The sequence below is a fragment of the Catharus ustulatus genome, chromosome 10 (assembly GCF_009819885.2).
Source record: "Catharus ustulatus isolate bCatUst1 chromosome 10, bCatUst1.pri.v2, whole genome shotgun sequence".
Lineage (NCBI taxonomy): Eukaryota > Metazoa > Chordata > Aves > Passeriformes > Turdidae > Catharus > Catharus ustulatus.
In genome coordinates, this window is record NC_046230.1 from 16,035,684 (window position 1) to 16,059,492 (window position 23,809).

The 23,809-nt window shown below is 43.2% G+C and overlaps 1 protein-coding gene across 1 annotated transcript in view; it reads right to left on the reverse strand.

Annotated features, from left to right (window-relative positions):
- Positions 1 to 23,809, reverse strand: part of LOC117001014 (LIM domain containing preferred translocation partner in lipoma) — a 326,262-nt gene that overhangs the window by 39,112 nt on the left and 263,341 nt on the right. The window contains exon 10 of the mRNA XM_033069157.1: positions 8,605 to 8,774. Coding sequence (XP_032925048.1) covers positions 8,605 to 8,774 — 170 coding nt within the window. The remainder of the gene's footprint in view (positions 1 to 8,604; positions 8,775 to 23,809) is intronic.

The following is a 23,809-nucleotide window of genomic DNA, read 5'->3' on the forward strand; positions in this document are numbered from 1 at the left end:
CAATTTGCTTTGTCCCTACGTGAGTACCAAACACTCTCCATACTCTTAAAATCAAAAAACATTTTCTCCTGTCACCATTCCCATTTGTTGTACTTTCCCTACACTGGCATTACTTTGTTTTTTTCTAACCAGAAATCTCCCAAGCCCACTGGGTTTCTGTGTGCATGATGGCAAGTTAAACAGTTTCCCCCACTGCAAACAAACATCACATGCACGCAAATCATGTCCTGGAGTGAAGAGCAGAGACAGACACTAGAGGGAGGATCGACTCACAGACTGAGCTTTTGCCAGAGCAAATTCCTTGGAGTGTGGCTTCACCAAGGAGACGGCTCAAGTGGCATGCTGCAAGAGCCTGCTGGGCTCCCTGGCACTCAGGCTTGCAAATCACTGTCTGGACTGAATGAAGAGGGCATCTGGAATTGAGAGTGAGTAAGACAAGATTTTGCTCTCTTCAAGGCTGCTGAGGGAACCATACCTGCTAGATCCAAACACACTCATTCCAGGAGATTCAGCTCTGTTATTCACAAGTATTGCAGCATGCTTTGCCAGCAGCTCTGCACAGGGGCACTGGTAAAAATAACCAATACTTAATGGTTTGTTTACTTCAGTGAGTTCCAATCTTTTTATGTCTGGACACTGCAGCTCTTTGACATCACTGCATTAGAAAGGACGGGGCTCCATATACATGGATCTGATGGAAAGACTACCTAAATTACAGGCCCAATTTCAAATAAATCACAGCCTTTCCAGAATAATTGTCTTCAGCAGTTTGAATTGACAAATATGCAGGGTTACAAGGAAGCAGTAAAACTACATGGAAAGGAACACTCTCACGGTACCTTCCACCCTCGTGGGTTTTCCAGGAGCTCTCACTCAGCTTTCAGATGCTCATTCATATTCATGTCAAGTCTCTAACAGCAGTGATTGGAAGAGGGGAAGAAAAGAAAGGTAGCTCCTTCACCTCAAGATCTTAGTAGGCTGAACTGCAAATAGGTGGAAAATTGGGGCATGGAAAACCTGTGTTGTCCAGTGCAGGATGTGTTTGTGATCCAGGACAGTCATTCAAGCTCAGAATCGGAACAAGTAAGGTAGAAAACAGCCCCAGGTCTGCCTATGCCTAGACCTTCACTATTCCTAAGAGATGTTTGTTAGTCCCACCTGTCCTTGAAGGCTTCCAGCACTGGAGATCCATGATCTAAACAAACTGCATTTAAACTCATCAGGATCAGATCTCCATCTGCAATATGGAGACAATGCTGTTTACCAAGAAGTTTTTCGGAGGCAGAGACTTTCATTCACTGACACACCACAGTAAGAATTTATTACAGTGGTATCTCCAGATGCTGCTAGGGCAGCAAAGAGTGAAAGCAGCAAGTAGTTCACTGAGGAGGTGGTGAAGAACAGTTGAAAGAAAAGAGATGAATGCTGTAAACACCGGATGTTACTTGCCAATACCCATCTACACTTGACTGTAAATGAGGAAGATACTACAAAGATGTTATTCTTTCCTTATAAGCCATTTGTGCTAACTTGCAAAGGCAGCAAGCTTTGTGATACATTCCACAGGGAAAGCTCAACACACAGCTAAAATCCATTGCTAAATTACTTCGCCATCCCCTCTACTGTAGCATGATCCATAAGTGGATCTATAGCCAGGAGCCATAAAATCCCATTAGTTCTCCTGCAGAAAGGAAGACTGTTTTCTTCCAAAGAATATAGAGTTGGTCAGTGGAATTCACCCTGTGAGGCGAGAAATTCACTGAATGGCAGCAGCTGCTCCTTCACAGTATCATCTTTTCAGTCAGAACTCTTCATTTCCCATGGTATAGTTTTTCTAGATTATACATGTCAAATCAATGCTTAGTTCATGTAATCAAAATATGAAAAATGCCTCTAATTATAAAAGCACAAGGCAGAGACAAGACTACAATTCAAGTTGTTATGGCTGCCAATGCACACAGGAGGAAAGATCTGGATTCTAGCAAGCCATCACAAAAATCTCAAGCAAGCCCAGGTGTGGAGGAAGAGCCGTCGCTTAATATGGACACATTTTTAAATAGGGGCCATGAAAAGGAAACTTAACAAAACTTTGCACCACCAAGACATCAGTGAATAGTTAATCAGCACTTCATGCTCAATTCCAACACAGATGTATGTATTAAAATGCTGTCCAGCACTATGGTACTTTTCCAAAAATATCCCACTCACGACACTTTCTCATTGGTAGCATCAAGTTCCTTTACCTCCACAATGCATAGCTGGTCTTCTTCTAAAGCAACTCTCTAGTCAGTTTTCTGGAAAGTCAATTACACCAAGGTACATTGGTCTCAAAAGCCATCACCAAGGTGAGCCCAGTGCAATTCTTGGCAGGGTTTGCTCTCATGTCTTCCAAGAACACCATGAATTTTCCTTCTTACGGGCTTGGTTTGCAGACTTCTTGTCCTGTCCTTGTTGGACAGCAAGATGAATTGGCCCTGCCTTCTTCAATACGAGCCTCTGGATCTCTACAGAGGAGTCCCTGTAAAGCATTACCTCATCATGTCATGATACACTTTCTCCCCTTTCTTTATAATTCCAGTTTAGAAAGGAGGTTATTGACCTCTGCTGACTCCCCCACTCACCCATCCCTGCAAAGGAACCTTTTCCTTTGCCTTGTGACAAAATAAGAGGTATGACCCCTCCCCTCTAACAGCTGGTAGGCCACTGAAATAACAGATGCAGTCTTCCAGAGGGTCAGCTAAGTTCAGCTGTCCCAGTTCTGACAGAAGCTGCTTCATCGACATATTCTCTCACATGTTTTTGTACCTCCTAGCCCTGGACTCCTGGAAGCTCCAGGTGCAGCTTATGCAACAGCATCCCATGCTCCTCTATCTATGCCCTCATTGCACAAGAACATTTACCACTCACAGCAGTGAGTAGAGTTGAGCTCCTCCATCTTCTTCTCTATTTTTTATATCAGCTGTTGCTGGGTGCTATCAATAGAAAGGGCTGTTACACTCTTAAGGGATTTACTGATTTTTCACTTTTACAAATGATCAGTTTACTAGACATAACAGATTTCCCTTGCCATTATGTTTTTCCCAAGGAATTACCAGTGGTACAGACTAGCAAAATTATCAATGTTAATAATCAGCAGGAATAAAACATGCCTGTGAGTGAGCCAAAACTCTGGACCTGTTTTGTAGCTGCTACACCCATGAACCACTTCTGCTGCCTGGCACAGCCCAGCTCCATCTCTGTGCCACAAGAGCTGAGCCTTAATGCTTTTCGATCTGTGGGTCACAGGTTCAGCTCCCTGCTGCTGATGACTCACACAGGAGCTCCGAACTAAAACTAGCAACACCAGCTTTTTTCTAGGAGAGGATTGAAGAGCAGCATTGATCTCAATGAAATATTTCGAGGGCAGAAAAATTCCACCACGTAAAGAGTGCGTGACTTCTCTTTAGTTTATTTTATATTTTTGTTCCAGTTGTCATTTTGAATTCCAACTCTTTGGAAAGCAGGCATAATAGTCTTAATGATCCCATTGAGCAGTTTAAATTCAAATTGTGGAGCACTTGCAATACCATGCTGGCAGCACTTTCCATAAATTACTCTCAAATTCAATGCGTTGCTTGACAAAAACAAGAATAAAGGGCTTTTTACTTTAAAAAGAAGAAAACTTGTATCATAAAAAAAAAAAATCTTTAAATTATAGTTTCTCTTTTCTGGTCCAATTTAAATTGTTACATAGTTGCTAAATTAGTGCTGTAATCCCTGCTTACAAATTGCAGAATTATTTTTAAAAATAGATGTAGTTTTACTGCAGGGAACAACCTTACACTTTAAACCCTATGCAGTGCAGGAAGCTGCTCTTGTACAGCTTTCAACCAACCACATTCACGTGCACACAGGGTGAGGTTTACAATACCAGTCACACTGAAGCCAGTAGCAGTCTCACCAGAGATTTCAATGAGCACAAATTGAGTTAACACCGACATTTCTGAATGATTAGCAAATTTAAGCTTTCCCAGGATGCTCCATGGCACCAGTGGCTCTTGTACCATTCCTTAAATTTACATCAGCATTTCTTTTGTGTTCTGTTCTGAACCATCTTCTCTTACTGAACTACAGTCACTGATAGGCCAGGAGACTCTAAGAGAAAAAAACTCCTCTAATATATACATTTTCTGCTCACAAAACAAGTAATGGAAGGGAATATTATCCCAAGTTCAAGGCTGGGGAACAACAATAATTGGGGCAAGACTTCCGTGCATAATTCTTCCTCCTTCAAGTATTTCCACAGCTTTAGTGCTATGGAAGGATGAACTTCACCCACAAAAAATCCTTGTAAATGATCTTTGGGGATGGGTTTAAGATATTGTCTTCAATATCTTGCTGTGCTAACCAGAAATAGGAAACCTCGATCCCTGGGTCTCCACAGGGCTCTGCAGAGCATGCCCACCATCTCTCCTGCTCTAGTTTGACAGAAATGAGCTTCTTTCTTCTCCTTCAATCATTCATCATTTTTAGCCCACCACTTCTCTAAAGTCTTTCATCTGACCCTGGTTATTTCTGCTTTATTGTACCCTTCCCAGTCCCACCATTGTCCTCTCCTCAAGTGGGTCACATTGACTTGGACACAACAGAAGAAACCTTGAGAGGCGAGGAGCATCAGCAGAATATTGCTCTTCCTGCACTAACTGCAGGAGCTCAGCCCCTCCCAGCCCTCCCCTCAGAGTGCACATCTCCAGCTGCCAACTGCCAGGAGAGGGGAGAAGGAACGGAGGAAAATTTCCACATCCTGGATATAGTTATCTGGACATCAAAGAACACCCCATTCACAAAACAGCAGCATCACTCTTGCCAGACTGGTGTGTCTGGTTAACCTTGTGTTCAGTCCTTATGATAACACAGTATTTGGACAGCAGACAGCTGGCACTGTTCAACATCTTGCTCTTCAGTCTTTTATAACAGTTCCACTGATATTACGCTTAGCCTTTTCCCTGCTCTGAGTCCAGTGTTAAAATCTCTTCAACTACTTACAGGAAGCAAACCAAATGTTCTTTTGTCAGTAATTTGCCCTGTAAGGGAGGGGGGAAATACACTGATAACATACTGCAGACATGGTGTTTATCACGTGCACAGCAGTGCACTGGTTACACTGGAAACCCTATCATGGTATTTCACATGTTAACCTGACTGTCACAATGGCTGGAAACATCTGTCTCCTATTAACACTTTAGTTTTTACAGTTGCTTTTAGTTCAGCAGAAGTGTCTTAATGGAGAAGACTGGTACTCTTTTAGAAATAACATCAATAATGAAAGAATCCTTGGATGCAGAGCAAAACCAGCAAACACATTGGCAACAGAACTCACTGCACTCAGAAGATGTAACAGGAAATGATAGTGATGGGCTTTTGGGTGGGAGGATTTTTGTGTGAAAGAAATTAACTCTGGTACTCAAATTCCCATTAAAGAAAATACTTCTTTTCAAACAGGTGATTGATTTCCTTAGATGTTAATTCAGACTTTTGGGGAATTTCATCTTAATTGGATCACTGATAAATAAAACCAGAAACAAAAACAACAAAGAAAACCGCTTCTGCGGGCTATTTAGGCTTGGGACTGACTAACCAGTAATTAAATACAGCTCTTCACAGTAATCTTAATTATGGCTTCACTACACCACAGCTAAGAAGAGTCACACAACAGAGAAGATTAGCCAATTCTAATTGTTGAAAAACATTTATTTTTGTTTTGTGCATAGTTTTTGTGTGCATAAGGCCACAAGTCACACCAGTGAATTATTAAAAAATAATCAAAGGCTTCAAGAATTTGTATATCACAACTAGGCAAGGGTTGTTAGGCAAGTACTGGTTTATTTTCTTTACATGAATGAAACTTCTATGGCTTGCATAAGAGGTCAAAAGTTTTTGACTTGGGAAAATAGGGATGTGTAGATGTGAATTAGGTAGACCAGAAACAAGTTGCACTGAATTACTCACACTTACACCAGCTGAGAACCCTGTTTTCTCAGCTGGCCACTGACATGAATTAGCTGTGCAGTCTTGGGCCAGTCACAACTGCTGCACCTTCCATGGGACTTCAGGTCCAGAGGAATCTGAATAAAGGTACTTCAGTCCCACTGACTTTCTACAGATCTAGAATTCCTAGTATCCAAGCTATTTTCTGATACAGGGTGTTTGGGAAACAAAAAATAACCTACCCACCTTCGAAAACCAAACACCAAAAAAACCATAAAATCAACCAACCAAAAAGAAACAGAATAAAAACCCCAAACCAAAACAAAAATAATCAGAGGCCACAATTCAGCAGAATGTGGCTAGACAGGCTAGATTTTAGGCAGGTCATTAACTCTCAGAGTTCAGGATAACTGCATCACACATCTAAAGGCAGCTAAAGACAAAAGCAGTCAGACTGTGCCTCATCAATTTAAGGGTCTCATTCATCTGCAAGAACAACTTGCAAGCCTAGCTCAAAGCCTCAGTGTACTTAGGCATTCATTATCCTACTGAAGCCAATGCAGGCTTCATTCCACTGAAAAATCAATGAGACATATGCTCTAGGACACAAATTCCTCAGGCCTCAAGCCAGTGGCACAGTAGAAGCCTAGATCCCTTGTAGATCTGGCTTTCAACACAGCAAGTCCTGAGCTTTCTGAAAGACATTGAGACATGGGCTCACAACACTTGTTTCTTCCACATTTAATAGTTTAATATGTGCTTAGGGTTTTTTTTTTTCTTCTTTACTGCATCAGACTGCCAGATTCCTGCTTCCCATTTTCCACTGACAGTACCAGCTGTCCAGCTACATAGATGTAGCCCCATCAGCATTGCCATCCTCTCCCCTGCATGTGCAGCAGCAGATGGATCCAGATGTGTTTTGGGTTAATGCCATAACCATGTTTTTGTGGACTGCATGGATAAACATTCAAAGGCCCCTTCTGGTTATATAAAAGGAAGCTATTAAACGTTTACTCTTTCCTCTGTACTCAGAGCTGCAAAGCTGTATCACAGAACATACAAACGCAGATGCAACCAAGCAATTATCGTTCCTTTATCCCTTAAATAGATAGAAGATAAATTTGAAAGAAAATGAGGAACAGAATCCTTCTCCCTTTCTTTTTTTATCCTTTTATCTCCCAATGTAGGAAGTTTACTGAACCATTGCCAACAATTCACTCAGGCTAATGAAGTGTATAAGTAATGGGATTAAATAATCTTAAACCATTACTACAGTGGCTAATGCAGATGTTTTCCCAAACTAAAGCAGATGAGTGGTGTAGAATGCATGCTTGATTTAAAAAAGAAGAAAAGAAAGTATCAATCTGCAAGCAGATGAAGTCAATTCCAGCCTGAAGTCAATGAAATGTTTAATTCCAGTTACATAAAGTTGCTCCAATTATATTATGAATGCACCTTCCTAAAGTTTTCAGTGCTTTGCACGTGGTTAAACTTGCCACAAAATGAAACTTAAATTTTTAATGGTGCAATCATTTTAGTGCAAACAAAAATAGAAATTATTTAAAAGGTACATATTCCACCAAAAGATCATTTAGCTTTTAAAAGCAAATTAACAAGTCCCATCTATCACTGCCATTGTAAATAAGACACAATCCTCCCTTTTTATATTCAATATTTCAGTAACAATCTCACTGTGAAGACTCTGTAGAAATAGAGAGAACAATGAGATACTGGTGGCATTTTCAAAAATATTATAATATTATTGCTGTAATTATCTCTAAAATTACAGAAATGTCATGAAAAACATCAATTTTTACTTTCAGAAGTGTAAATCCAATTCTGGAAGGGTCTCAGGTCCAGCGTTTGTAAGAACTCCAAACTGGAAGTTTAGAGAAAGATCTTTCAGTGTTTTAAGAATGTTCCAGTGCTTTTCCTACTCTAAGTTACAAGGATAATCCTTATTTACTGGATGCTAAGGTCAGACCAAGGTAAAGCCTCGGGCACATTATGGGATGTTTCTTTAATTTGCACCTGTGCAACTGGTTCCAGGTACTTATTATGGGAGCCTCTCAAAATGTGCGGCTCCTCAGAGCAACTGTTAATTGCTAGCTTTAAGACCTTGGAGGCATGAAATGAAACTGTAGGGTAATGCAAGCTTCAAAAGATATCTAATGCAAAGACCCTTAGTTCAGTAGAAAGTCTTCCATCAAGCAAAAGTCTCGATTTTAGAAGTTTTAGTGCTTTCTTGCATCCCACCTCCTTAATCTCATTGAGCACCACAGACTGTAACCATTTTGGTATCAGGTTTCTCAACACAGAAAGCTGAGAACCACACTACTGCTAAAAAATGACTGCATAGTCTATTCCTTACAGAGATGAAACAATCACAAAACCCAGCTCTTTCTCCTGCTGTGTCCACTTCATTTCAGAGGCAGGTCAGACCAGGAAATGTAATTCACCCAGTAAGCTGAAAAGACCAGAGTTCTTCTGAAGACCATAAAAAAATACTTGTTGCTCATGGCACTGCCACAGGGTTGTAAGATTTTAACTGTAAGGCAACTCCACAGCAATGAAAGAAATAAATGTTTCCCGGGTCTGTGCATTAAAATCAGGGCACAAAGAGGAACAGGTACTCACAATGTAGCAGGGTTCACAGTAGGCTTTCTTCTCCACAGCATAGAAAGGCTGTCCCCTCAGCTTGTTGTTGCACATTATGCAGGTGAAACACTCCACGTGGAAGACTTGGTCCATGGCTGTGCAGCCGGTGCCTTCTCCAACAACGTTCTCCCCGCAGCGGGCACAGCGTCCTGTCACCAGAGGGAAAGGACAGCAGTCAAGGCAAGCCCCTCATCCCAGCTGCACAGGAGATCCCTCCACTTGCCTGTGGCTGCGAGCAGGTGAGGGGGATGTAGCAGCTCACCCCACAGAAAAACAATTTGTGCCACTGCTGGCAAAGATCCAGTGCCACTGGAAGGCACTCTGGTGCTGGTCCATATGAAAAGATCTAGAAAGGACTGAAACTGGCTCCCAAGACAGCACTCCAGCACCCATGTCAGCTGTGCTGCTGGAAGCCAGCAATCATTGTAAGGATCTTGAGCTCTTGAGATATGAACCACTCAGCTATCATCTAACCCAGCTGTATAGTCATGCTCAGCTCCTCAGTTAGATGGGATAAACCTGTGCCTTAAGCCTTGCTTCCACATGAAAAGATTTTGTTGTAGGGGGCCTCATAAAGCTATCTGGTGGCAGCACAATTTAAAGAGAAGTTTTTGCTTGTACAGCTTAAACCAGTTCTCTCGATGGAGCAAATTACTTTTATTTTCTGTTTAAAGATTAATACAGATTAAGATATTCTGTCTATTTAAAGCACAGAAACTATTCCTAAAGAAACTGATGTGTGGATACTTTATTCTTACCATCCTTCAAAAAAGGTGTATCAGAAACTGCTGGTAAAGACTAAGTACAGACAAGGCTTAAGAGCTCTGTCTGTTTCTGAGAAAGGTCCTTAATGTCAGATACAAATGCATAACAAGAAATCTGCAGACACACACATACAAAAAGCTTGCTGCCTTGTTCAGATTGTGCTAAAGATTTTATGTGGCAGATAGATTTGAAGTGAAGACAAGATTTCCTTAGCTCATGGGAAAAGCATTTCCCTAGGGAGGACGGTGGTGCAGAGATGATGGAAGAGGTGGGTAGAAGGCACCTTTGCCATTTTTCTTTGCCATTTGAGTTCTAGAAAATGGAGATAGCCAATGAAGTTCTGATGTCCTTATGCAGCAATTGATGTTGAAAATGGCATTAAGGACAAGGTCAGCCACAGTACACAGGAGACCCCCATCAAAGGCAATAGAGCAACTATGATCTGGGGCATTGTCCCACTCAGAATGGTACTCTCCAGTTTAAGAATAACCGTGGTGACCCCAGCCTTGGAGCCCTGCACTTCTTGAAGACTTCATGGATGGAGTGGTGTGGTCAGTGAGGGCGGGAAGGGAAGCAAGAGCTGAGGTACAAGCAGGAAAGCAGATGGAGTTCAAAATATAATTATTCATAAAAGCATATAGAAATAATATGTACCTGATAATAATTACATAATCCAGTAATGATACAATGCTCTCACATACCATGGTCTGTTTATTGGCCTTTTCATGCAAATACTGCACAACTTCCTACAAGGACTTAGACCTGTATTGTCATCCCAAGAGCAGGACTGCTGCCCTTCACTGGGCACTGTCAATGTCCCCCCCTCATGACTTCTTTCCTGCCTATCCCATACTCCAACAAGCTACATTCAGGGAACAAAGCATGTAAGCTACTTTTGGATCCCTCAGGATGTGGTAGGATGATACATACACACATTTGAGATATATTAGGAAAGCTTGGAAAAGAACCCAGATCATTACAATTTGCTACAATGGCATAACTGTAGTTGGCTTTATACAGGACAGACAGTTCCTGACTCAAACAGCTCCCAGCCTGAGCAATGTAGAGGGAGAACTCACCACATGAATCCAGACAAGTCTGGAAATCCCCAAAATGGAATTAATAATGCTGTATTTAAACTTAACTTTCCTTAGCATTTGTTATTAGAATTGTCACTGTTGTGCTTTAATCACTCCACTGTAACACTTCTAGAGAGGACTCTTTTTTATGAGCAGAAAAGGAATTCAGGTTTCCCAGCATGGTGGTGAGGCTACAGAGCATAAGGGAAGAATGGAAAAAACCATGAGGGCTAGGAAGAAAAAAAACCCAAAGCCACTGGAGAGAACCACAGGAGCGAGCAGTGCACTGAGAAGGAGGCAGAAGACACCTCCTGTGTACCACAGGAGAGCCCTGCTCAGCCCTGCGTGTGGACAGCACAGAGCTGCTCCAGGGCCTTCTCCAAACATCTCGTGTAGCTGGGCTGTAATACGAAGAGACGTCTGGGGAGCAGTTAATATCTCTATATATAAAACATGAAATTGAAAGCCATTAGTGTATTACTTTACACAGTGTTTTTCCAGAGGGAATATTCTGCTGAAGAATTTATTTTCCCTAGTGTGCCATTCTGTGATCATCCGGTATTATTTTTATGAGGCATTTGGACATGGAATAATGTAGTGTCTATGCAAACACTTCTCAGCTTTCTTTGTTAACATCTGAGCAGAACATGTGGGAATCTTTTCTACCCCTCCTTCTCTTCTCACATTCATAATTTAGCCAGCTCTTGTGTGCTTCAGCATTTATCTTCCTCTTAGACCAAGGCATGTCTTCATTTGCTGAAGGTGTCTACGTGGAGACCATACTTCTGGCTGTACTTGTGCCAGGAGACCTGGGTCTGTTTCCTAACTCACATAGCCCTGTAATCTTGACAAGTCACTCAGTGCCTTTGTACCTCTGTCCCCTCTTCAAGCAAAGCATAAAGAGATCTTCTCTGCCTCCCAAAGGTGCCCTGTGGTACACTCCCCCATAGCTCTGAGGTATTCCCCAACTACACTGCTGGTGGTCAGATACAAACCAAAGAGTAGCACAACATAAGTCTTGACCAACTTCTCCCCTTTAAGTTTGTTTCCTGAGGCTTTCCTTCCTCTTTTTGGGTTTTTCCACAGAAGATTCCCACTGAGGCAGCAACAGACTTAATCTGTCTACATTTATGAGAAGTCCAGTTTCTGCTATTAAGTACACAGACAGAAATACTCCTATAAACCCTCACACAGAAAAGCTTAAAGAAAGATTCCTTTTTTATAAGTTTATATGCAAATTATAATACTGTGGCCTTGAGCAAACCATGTTTTTCATGAGACATGGCCACTGCAGTGAGAATCAAAACACAAGCTCTGTGCCTAGCAGCTCTCCCAACTGACTCACTCACCCAAAAGGTAAAAGCAAATAAGGCAAAATATTCAAATTTGGGAGCTTACAGTTGGGTAGCTGGATCCACTTAAAGGCACATGGGTAAATACACTACTGATCTGGTTTGCAGCAATATGATCACGGGAGACTGCACCTTCTGCAGACCTTGGTGCAATCTGGGAACTCACAAGACTTCTGCAAAAACTTATCTCTTCTTCCAACTCCTGCAACTCGCTCAAATGTAGTTTAAAATGCCTATTAGTTTCAAGTGTTGGTGAGGGAGGAACTAACAAGCAGACAGGCACATGCACACAGGCAGTGCAATTGCACAAGCCTCATTTCCTTAGAAAACCAGAAAAACCCCACTAAAAACAATGTGTCTATCATTATGTTTGATAAAAACAAAACAAAGGTCTGCTTTTCCTGTGTGCCAGTTACCAACGGCGAAGGTATTTGTGGTTGGGCTCACCACAATTAAGTGCCCACACATGTTCCCCATTTTAATATTTTCACACTGGCTCAAATAACCCAGTCTGTTGTGTGCAGAATACCCATGAGTGAACACAGAACAAGTTGCGCTGCTTATTGGGAAAGAAGTAGCAAAGGCAAAGTTTGCAAGACTCAAGAACAAACAGATTGCACAAAAAAGATTACACAAATAATCTAAGAGAAAAATAGCAGGCAGCGTATTACAGTAGAAACACAGAACAACGTGACCCATTTGCTTTCCACAAACAGCATTTAAAAGGCAGCTTAAAGACAAAGGACAAAATTAGCACTAAACTGCATGAAGATGAGAAACTATGTCATTTCAACATTCTTCTTTTGCCCCTTCAGCCCTTTTTAGATCCTTTTTCAAGATTATTTCAGCAAAACTAGAAGGCGATATGTTGGCAGCAAGCCTGGGAGACCGGAGTCTTCTATTTTTGCATGAAAGAGGTTCATAACCTTGGCCCTGCTGTGACCTTCCTTCAGCCCAGCCTGACTGCCACATGGTGGTCTTACCTTTGGGGGAATGTACAGCAGTGCCCACAGAGGCTTCCCTGCTGAAAATGCCACCATCAGTGAGCGGATCACACAGAAACACTTCAGCAGCTGAAAGGATACATCAGCTACTATACTCTATTCTGAAACCTCCTCACTCACTGTCTTCTGTTGTGTAAAAAAAAATGAAATATTGTTAATCTGAAGGAAGAGGGGCAAGGGAGAAGAGAAGCTCATATTGCACATAATGCCGTGTTCTAACTTCTTGTTATCTCATTACTATTATTACATGGTTTTTGCCTGTACCCCCCCAGATCCTGGCTGCTCAGATTATAGAACAGATCCATTGGGTATTGGAAAAACACAGAATTCAAAGAAGGGCACAACTGCAGGAGTTTACAATCTCATAGAAGCAATAACAACCAGGTACTGATAGAAAACAGAAGGAGACAATCAGACAAAACCAGTCTGCAAGGGAAGCTGTGGTCTCAACACTCTAAATGTTTTTCTGTTGACAAGGAGTCTGTAGACAGCACAGCAAAGGAAAAGGTTAAGTTAGAATTTGAAAGAGGACCCGGAGGGAGTTTAAAGGAAGTTTAATGGAATGCTTCTGAAGAAAGGACAAAGACAACACAAAAGAGAATGTAAGTGCTTGAAGATTGAACATAGACGCCTTCAGATGGGAAGGATGAGTTGATATGTCACTAGAGAATACTAGAGGAAGAAGGGTGGGAATAGGTCATTACAGGTCATGCAGGTAAAGACATGAAGCTTCTGTTTGATATGAGGCAGAAATGAAACCAGAGGAGAGATGTTTAGGAGTTGGATTTGATGATCCTTGTGAGCCTCTTCCAACTCAGGATGTTCTATGACTCTACAACTGAGAGGCAGAAATGACCTGGCCTAAGTTAAAAGCCAGAGAGTTATTTCTGCAGGTAGTTGAGCGTGAATAGAGAGAAACTGCATTTTTTGAAAAGGATGTTGCAGAGATTCAAGGTCACTGGAGCTTGGATGCAGGTTTTAACTGGGAAGATGAATAGGAAAGGCCATTATCTGAACTGTTACTCAGCAAGATTCTTAAGATTTGGCGAGAAACTGGGCACAATCTGAAGATGAGGAATTAGGCACAGGGTGTCCAACCTTATCTAGGACATCCGTCACTTTTAAACATCAGATTAGGAACATGAGCAAAAACATGACAAACAACCACCACTGAAGATGGATGATGGAATAGGTACATGTCATACTAATGCTTATGGCAGTAATATTCTGATAGCAATCACACTGGAGCTGAAGATAAAGGCAATGTAACTCCACATAGGTGGCTTGAGATGCTCCTGTTTGCACATCTGGGGACTTCAGTAGCCTTTTCTAGGCTACAGCATTATTTTTCTGTCATACCTACTTACACATTAAGCCATTGGCAGCACCACTGTGATGTACAGTGCCTAACACAGACAATTCAGGCAGTAACTACAGATGCCAAGAGCAGAGAAAGCAGAGAGAAAATGTGCAAACCTCTCCACAAAGGCTTAAATTCATGAATTCAAAGCATGCATTCTATGTAGAGAAGAGATAGGGGATAATTTTCTGATAAAAGCATCAAAGTAGGGAGGTTCTGCATTTGCTGAAATGTGGGGAAAAATGTTGATATCTCAAAAAACTGCATGATGGAAAAAACTGTTTCCCACCTAACTGTACTGTGGGAATACACCACAAGGTCATCTCCTTGGTGCCTATCAATTACACAATTTCCCTTGATCAGCTAAGTGTATTCCCCGGCTCGCACTGCAGCCCTGACACACAATGCAAGAAAGCACTAAAAAGATACAGCATGTGCCTTTTCAAAACAGTACCAAGAACTCTTTTAAAATATATAAATACATTGAACAAAATACCTCACTAGAAGTTCCCCTAGCAGCCTCAAAACACCCAGTATTTCCGCTGCGTTATTTTTCTAATCATCTATGTTTAGAGTTCGCCAGCAAATGCATTTTAGAGATTCATGACACATTCTGCTTTTGGATGGCTTTGAATCAGCTGGCAGTAAATGTGGAAAAATCATTATTCCTAATGAAGAAATATTGATGACAAAACAGCATTTCGAGGACAACGTTGACCATAAGTCAACAATGCAACAAGACTTTCCCCTCTCTCCCTCCTATTTACTAGTGACTTTTATCCGAAGGTTTTCAAGCATTTCCCAAGCACATGGGATTCCTCAGGACACTCATGTCAGACAGGCACAATTACTCCATTTTAAGGGGATACAGGAGCAGAAATTGATTATTAGGATAATAGTGTAACAGCAGACCTTAACTTAGTACACCCTAATCAAGTAAAGTCCCAGTGTCAGAGCTTCTGCAACTCAGAAGTGCTCAACAGGTCCTGGGTTCTTTGATTCATCCCAAGGGAATAGAAGAGGGGTCTCTGATCCACAAGGAAGGGTTTATGTCCTTCTATAGTACATGGGAGGTATGTGTCTAACTGATTAGGCTAGACACAGATGTGTTGATCATATTTGTCCCAGAGTGATTCTGACATTCTGGCACTCAGGGCACTGCAATAATCGTACAAAGGGAAACCCAGAGGCATTTTGTACATTTTGTAGAAAACTATATTATTTAGCTCATCTTACCCTTGCCTTCCTTACCTACCCTTTTCTTGCTTTTGAACTCAAGACTTTTCACTGAGTGGGAAGCCCTTGGCAATGGTTTATTGTGCCAGGATCCAAGCTTGAAGTGTCACCATTTGACAGTAGCAGGCTGTATGCATCAGTTGTCTTACACAGCCTTTGGACATGAGACAGATCAATCTTAATTCCCTCTTCTTCAACAGACGTCAGAAAACACAATCTTTCACAGTAAACACAGCTTCATGCTGCAATGTGTGCCTGAAACACTTCATAAATTAAATCCAAGGCCATGATTTAATTACTGTGTCCTGGTTATTCTGCTTTAACTGTGTTGCACTTGTACTCCAGATGTACAGGTCCCTGCAGTGACCTACTTGTCATTTGTACTGTACAGCACTGTGCAGTAGCTGCACTTTCACATTGTTTGCATCCCTTTCCTCCAACCACAATACGGCTTCATATTCTCACTTTGCTTGGCTGTAAAAACCTGACACATTCTCAGTATGCCCTGGAGGTCCCATTCCACACCACAGAGCAAACGCACTGCAACCGTGCAGGCTCACTCTGCCAGCACTTTACCTTCTCAAACATTTCTTCATGCTGCTCATCACAAGATTACTGTCCCAGCTGATCTCCAGGGCTCACAGTGCACCTTTCCAAAACCCCAGGGAAGGTAGAGGACTCTTAGGACACCCAACATGCAGGCAGGGAACTTGAGACCCACACAGGTTAAATAACCCTCCAAGGGTCACACAAGAAGTTTATGATGGAGCCAGGAACTGAAACCATATCTTCTCAATCACAGTCTGGTTTCTTTAACCACAAGGCCAACTCTGAAAAGACCTGATGGTAAGAAGGGCCTGTGGCATAAAAACTCCATTTCAGAGGGAGCTCCCAGCACCAGTCTTGCTAAAATCTCCTCTCCAAGTGGAGGAATTTGCTCCTTGTGTGGACCATGGAATCCCTTTCTGGAAGCCTGGCTGAGCCACATAGCAACTGAGCACACAGAGTTCTGTGCCTCTACTACTGTCCTTGGTTTACTGACAGAGAAAGAAAGGCGTTTGCTTCCTTCAACACCTGTGTGGTGGTGATCCTTTACCCAACTACATTCCCCTTTCCTAAAGACCCTGGACACAAGAGACAATTTAGCTTGTTTCTGATATAAAGCAGATTACAATGAGAGGTACCTCCTGAAATTATTGCAGCCACAATTTATTACTGCCACAAAATGGAGAGGACCACTCCTGATTTTCCCCCAAAAAATACAAAAAATCAGGTTGAATAGGATCTTGAGAAGACGTGGAAATGATCTTACTGCTTTGAAGGCAGCACTCTCTACAGCATTCTTGATAGATACTTGTTGAACCTGCTCCAGCAAGAGAGATTTCACCAAGCACTTGAGCAAAAAATCTCAGTGAGCAGCAACCAGTACCACTAGTGAGCATTTCTGCCCTCCAACCACAATGTCCCTCGCAGCAAGCCAAGGCAATGTCTTTTTAGTACGTTCCTGATGCACATCGGAAAGCAGGCAGGCTCGGGGGGCTGCAGCCGCTGTAGGGATCCAGAAGATGCTGGAAGATGCCCCCTCGCAGAGCAGCGTGTCCCAGCCCCACACACCGGAGCGGTGCAGTGAGTGTGCCAGCCCAGTGGGGGTCAGTGATGCTCTACAGTATTTAAGGTCCCGGACACCTTTTTTGCAGCACGCTTTGCATTTTCTTTTTTTTTTTTTTTTCTCCTGTTGTTGTTGCTACATTTTGTCAACTTTTTGGCACGTGTTTTACCATGTGCGAACGGCTTGAAATAGAGCCCCGCTTACATCTGGAGACAGAAAAAAAAATTAAAAAGAGGGTGAAAAAAAGAGTGGGAAAGAGGAAACATTCCTCCCTTTGCTAATCGATCAAGGAAATGCAAGGGAGAGAGTAAAATGTACTCTATTTCCTTTAGAAATGTTTCCTTTAATGCCGATGAAAGCTGCCAGATGACAGAGACTACGGCTGTACGTGCAGCGAAGAGCCGGGCTCGGGAAGGAGAAGGAGCTGCTAGCCCAGCCTGGCCAGGCTCGGGAAGGAGCTGCTAGCCCAGCCTGGCCAGGCTCGGGAAGGAGAAGGAGCTGCTAGCCCAGCCTGGCCAGGCTCGGGAAGGAGCTGCTAGCCCAGCCTGGCCAGGCTCGGGAAGGAGCTGCTAGCCCAGCCTGGCCAGGCTCGGGAAGGAGAAGGAGCTGCTAGCCCAGCCTGGCCAGGCTCGGGAAGGAGAAGGAGCTGTTAGCCCAGCCTGGCCAGGCTCGGGAAGGAGAAGGAGCTGCTAGCCCAGCCTGGCCAGGCTCGGGAAGGAGAAGGAGCTGTTAGCCCAGCCTGGCCAGGCTCGGGAAGGAGAAGGAGCTGCTAGCCCAGCCTGGCCAGGCTCGGGAAGGGGAAGGAGCTGCTAGCCCAGCCTGGCCAGGCTCGGGAAGGAGAAGGAGCTGCTAGCCCAGCCTGGCCAGGCTCGGGATGTCCCTGGCAGTCACAGCAATTCCTCCTGCAGCCCCTGTCCCTCCAGCACGGCAAACACGCTGCCGTGTCCCCTCTGTGTGCCGGGCACTCCCTGCTTTCTCCCCCCACTGCTCCCAGCCTGGGTGAACTGGGCATGGCTATGGAAAAGCAGTGGCTTTAAATTGTAAGCGTAGAGTTGGATTGAAAGTAACATTTCATAATTATTCCTCTTAATTAAATAATTGCTTGTGTTTGGGGGCGAGACTTTCGAAGCATCAATTTGTACAAAAAAGCCCCAGCCAACAAATACTTAATTCATTTGGTAAAAAAAAAAGAAAATTAAAAAAATGCATACTTCCACAGAAGTCCCCCACATTCCTGTGCCATTACTCCTCTCTGATTGCATGCAGTAAATTCAAAAAGCAAGACACATAAAAACCTCTTTTTTTTAAAACTAAATATCAGGCAAAAAATATGAAGGCTGTAAGAAAGTGGGCCTTTCCCATGCTTTCAGAAGTTGAGAAACCTCTTCTTTTATTTTACTTTCATAGGAAAATAAGACTTTCTAAACCAAAAATGACTCTTCTCTTTGGAAAACACCACTAAGGTCGAAATCTTGTTTTTTAGCAAGATGTTACCAATATGTGGCATACAGAGAACAAACTCAGCAGCTCTCTAGTAAAGCCCTGGTGAAGGTGAGGCAACCAGCCAAGTCCTAGTGGGGCTGGGAGGAAACCTCTCTGTGGGCAATTTATGCCAAAGCTGATTCTGTGGGGGTTTACCCCTCCTAGGAAGGACCTTAGTAAAGGGGAACAATTGCTGGCTGAGCTGTATATCAGACAAATTTTGGCAGTTTTGGTGATCCCAATGGCAACAACCACTGAGCAACTCCCTTTGCACTCACACTTGCAAAACCATATTGCATGATGAACCCTGGGCAGTGAAACCACCAAATCTATGATGGTACACAAGGTGAGCCAACCATGCTTGTACAAATCTCCTGCAGGCAAAGGAAGGCAGGATACCAGGCAGGAATCACTCTATTTCCCACCCCCATCGGGGCCACGGGCAGGGAGGCATTTCCTGAGCTATCCCCTGGCCCACTGGGCTCATTCTGTAATGCTGCACCAAATTTCATGATCCTCTTTTGGAAAGCCACAAAAAACCACCGTGTCATTCCGAGGGGTGCCAGTGGCAGCAGCCTCAGGCAGCAGCGGCGTGGGGCAGCTCTGCCCGGCCCGTCTGGGTCCTTTGGCAGGGGTCTCTCGGAGTGTGCTGTCCCAGCCTGCTCCCTCCCCAGCTCAGGACACCAGCCTTGCTGGTGGAGCAGGGGAGGGTGACTTCAGGGGCTACTGCACCTAACCCCGTCTGTAAGCCATGGTTGTAACACGGAGCAGAGCTGGAGGCCAGATGAGCTGCTCTCAGAGGCTTGGTGCTCACTGTGCAAAGGTCCATGCAGCTTCTCCCAGCCATTCCTCCAGCTAGGAGCACCACTGACTGGCTGTCCACAGGCTCATGCTGCTGCTCAGTGCAAGCACACCTCAAACACAGATCAAATTCTCCTGAGCTCTCAGCTTTCTTACAGAGCTGAACCGAGAGTGCAGTCAGAAGGGACCAGCTAAGACTCACACTGATACAGACAGCAGCCTTTATGTCTAGGTCAAAAAATGAGTTGTCTTTTACCACATTCCCTGAGGACTGTGGTTGGGTTTGCCATTTCCAGCATGAAAGCAGGCTCAAGGAGCCCAAGCAATGGGGTGCAGCTCTGTGATATTAGGTGCAGGACAAACACAGAGCAAACAATGGCCCCTGTCCCAAAGACTTTCATCTCCAACTGTGTCCATGTTGCACAAGGGCACTTCAAACCACTTCTGTCCCCCTGCCCAGTCAATCCATTTCATAAGCCCAGGATAGGTATCATCACTGTGTTAAGAAACCTCAATCCCAGCCAAAAATCACATCTATGGCTGGGCATGAATGACTCAATTCACTCTTCCACAGCCTGACTGTGCTCTAGCTGGTATCCCACAGCTCATCTCTGCCTCGTGCCATCACTGGGAAGGTTGTGGCATGAACTGATTTTCACCAAAGGCTCTGTTCAGGGGTGAAGATGAAATTGCCTGAGTAATGGCAAAGTTTTGAGTCAGAGACGCTTCCTGTGCCATTGGCTCTGGTCTACCAACCTGGAATGCCTCCTGCATGCTCGCCTGAGGAAAAACATCTGACAAAACTCAAAAAACAGGGAGGGAACCTATCTCCTTACTGCCAAAAGGGAAAGGAAAAAAAATGAAGAAAGGCTGGATCTGACAAAGAGTAGTGTCCTGAACAAATGGCAGCTCTCATAGGCCCAACAACGTTAAGGCCTGAGGTTTTCAAAGGTGCCTGGCTGCATCAGAAGATGTCACACTGAATTTCAAGCAGCACCTCATTTATTTCAGGTCTTTTGAAAACCCTGCCTTTCACAATCCGGCACCAACCCAAAGCTTCCTTGCTGTTTTGAAACATGCGCTGTCTGTGTGTTGACAGCAGCCCTGCCATAAATCACATCCCTCAGGCACTGGAAACCACCTCACCTGTATGCTGAGCATCCACTGTTCCTTGCAATGAATTCCATCACTCCAAGTTTCTCAGTAGCTGGAATCAACTAATGCTGTTTTTTTCCCTCATTAAAGCAACCTGCTAGACAGAGGTTTCCTTCTTCACTCCAAAATCTGAGACCTATCCAACCAGGTACAAGGTCCAATATTTGTTTACTCTCTTGGACAAGTAACAGGAACTTTACAATCTGGGATGGAGAAGCACTCTGATTCTGCAAGGGGCGTTCAATACTTGTTCCTGTTCAGAATGACCACACATGTCATGATTTTAAAATGTGACATTGGTATTGAAAGCAAAAGTCCTTTTAAAATGTCATTTGATGTTGGTAACACCATATTTATTAGACTGATGTAATTAAGTAATAACTATAATTCTACTCCTCCTTCAGGTCATAGGACCTGCTTTTACTGGCCGGGGTAGATGGAAAGTAATACTGATAACTCTAATCTGAGAATAACCTCCAGTGGCACATGCTTCATCTGGAGTCCATGATGGAGCACTCATATCAAGTGTCCACAGATCATTATGTTCACCTGATTGTCACACTCTCAGAGCTTTCTGCATAAGGATATCAAAGTTTTCTTGCTTGGCCTCTATTACAAGTGAATTAGTGCAAAATATGAGAGACATATTTATAACAATTATTATTTTATTTAAAGAAAGGATGTGGAAATCCATCTGCACAATTGCATGTGTCACTCTCACACATCCTACAGCTTTTGATTCAAAATTAGCAAGGCTTAAAAAAGAATAAGTTAATAAAAAACTCATACCGTAAAACAAAGCTCTTTAGTGGTATTAAGTCTGATCTGTTTGAGGTGGTAGTTTTGACTCCGTGGTCTCTTGACTAACAGTAGGAGACATGAGAATTGTGGGTACTGATCCATTTCTCATGATTAAAGACTGTCCTGACATTTCACTTTAAGGTCTCTATGAGGAGGCTCTGATGTTGACCGGCATCTACAAAGGCGTGCTTGAAGTACTACTCATCACTCATCACTCATCTTAGTACCACTAATATGGAAGATTCTTCCTGAATTGACGTCCATGCTCAGAGCTTCCATGCTAAGGGCACCAATCCCTGTCTCCTGAATTATTCACACAATTCATGACCTGAAAATTTTGTGCCAATGGAAACTGAAACCGCAAAAGCTTTCCCTCATCCCTCCCACGGCTGAACCAATTGGAAAGGACTGATTCAATATCCAGAGCTCATGATGAGTTCTGCCAGTCCAATGCCCTTGAGCAGGCATTAGAAAAGGCCATCATCAGCAGGGACTGTTTGCCAAAAACTTGGTGTTGGAAAACGTCCTGAACATGCCGTACTGGTGACGGCAATTCTGTACGAGCAAAGTTGGCAAATCGCTGGGCTCTGAACTTTCAGGGTGCTCTTTACTGTTTCCTACATTCATGGGAGTTCACTGTGAAAACAGTAAGGGTATCTAATCCTCATTAAACTCCTTGATGTGACAGTAGGGAAAACTGATGGACTTGTTTACATGTGATAATGGAATCATTTGAAATCCACTAGACCTCCAAATTTAGATCTGAGGTAAATGTAGAGACAGTTTATACCAAGCCTGATTTTAGCTGATGTAAACTTAGTCGACTTATTTTGAATTTATATGACCAAACCCAGAAAGCCAACACTGGTTTAAGTCAGTAGCTTTCCATTTGCACATAAAATGATGCAGCTTTATTATGTTGACAAGATAAGATGTGATGGTTAGGTCAGAGAAGCTATTACTCCCACCCCAGCATAGGAAAAAGTGTGGGAGACTTTTGTCCCAATGGAAAGCTACAACTTACAAAAGCCTTCAAAACAAAACCTTTTGGGACTTCAAACATTTTAGAAATTGCTTTCATTGTTTTCCATTGTTCTAAGCATCCCTGCATAGATGAGGGCCACAAAACAAAATGCATTGTGTAGCTTGTGGGAAGTCTACAATCGTGCTCTAGACCAGAAGAGTTTGAGATAAGCTTCAGATCCATGTCCAAACATTAGAACCTGCAAAAAAGTCTGAGTGCCAGTATTGCTTCATGAGAAAGTCAAAGGAACTTCAGCATAGCAAAAAAGATAGATATTGGTCTTTTGGAAATCACAGAATAAAGTCTTATGAGCTCCTTTTCATGCAGATGAACCCTGTCTGAGGTATTAAGGGTCACCATACGATATTCCCAGCTAAGAGTGACACAAAATTAGTAAATTGCCATGGGGAAACAATATCAATATCTCATTTTACAGCGTTATTTGTGCTGTATATTGTTCTGTTCTCCCCCGTCCCCAGAAGACAAGAATGAAGCTATTGCACACACTGATGTCCTAAGAGTTTGGGCAGTGTTTATTTTACTCTAGCCAAGCTGATGTCAGTTGCAGCATCTTCTTGTAAACCTACTGAGATATGAGCCACTATGTGCCACAATTAGACCATGCTCCAAAACTTCATCCTGTGAAATGTTTGTTCTTCTGAACACATTGTTCTGCAATTTCCGTAGGCCAGAACAGCTCCTGTAATCAGACATTTGCTGGACACACACCGTTCCTACTTGCTACCAAAAAGCTGTTACTCATATTACCAGCACTTCTGTCACTTACAAAGGACTCAAGACCATAGGTCAGCCACGTTGTCTTCCCTGAAAGTTGTGCCACAAAGGGCAATAGGCAGCAAGGTGCACAAAACAGAAGGAAGCAGAGTCTGTAGACTTGAAACTTAGTTATGGCTCCTCACCCAATGTAATCAGAGCAAAGAAATAACAGAAAACCCACTGAGATCCCAAGACTAATTGGCTTTCTGTGAAGTATTGTTTTTGTTTAAAAGACCAAGCCACACTTGGATCAATGGGCCTTGCAAACAAAAAATCCTTTACCCATGACCAGGCATGACCACAGCCAGCTCAGGGCACACATCTCCAACCCCAGAGCAGCAATGTCTCTCGGGCCTAAGTTTGGGGGTGGCCTCTTTTCCAAAGTCTGTCTCTGACCCTCCTGCTGAGGCTCCTGAAACTTGCATTATCAGTGTGGCTTTTTGTCTAAGCTCTCAAGAAAGTATGAGACTCTTCCCTGTGTGAGTGAACAGAGCAGTTTCACTCAATTTAGAGACAGCAGGGCAGAAAGAGACTGAAAGAGTTCAAATGACAAGCTTTCACTAGGAGCTGGCCATGTAGCTGACACAGACCTTGTGGCTCTCCTCAGTTGCCTTTCTGACAGAGGGATGCCATAGAGATAGCAGTGCACCAGCTGTGCACATCTGCATTGCACATGCTCCACTTCCTTCACCTTTGGAATTCTGCCCCTGAAGAAACAGTAGAAATAAATCTGACCATG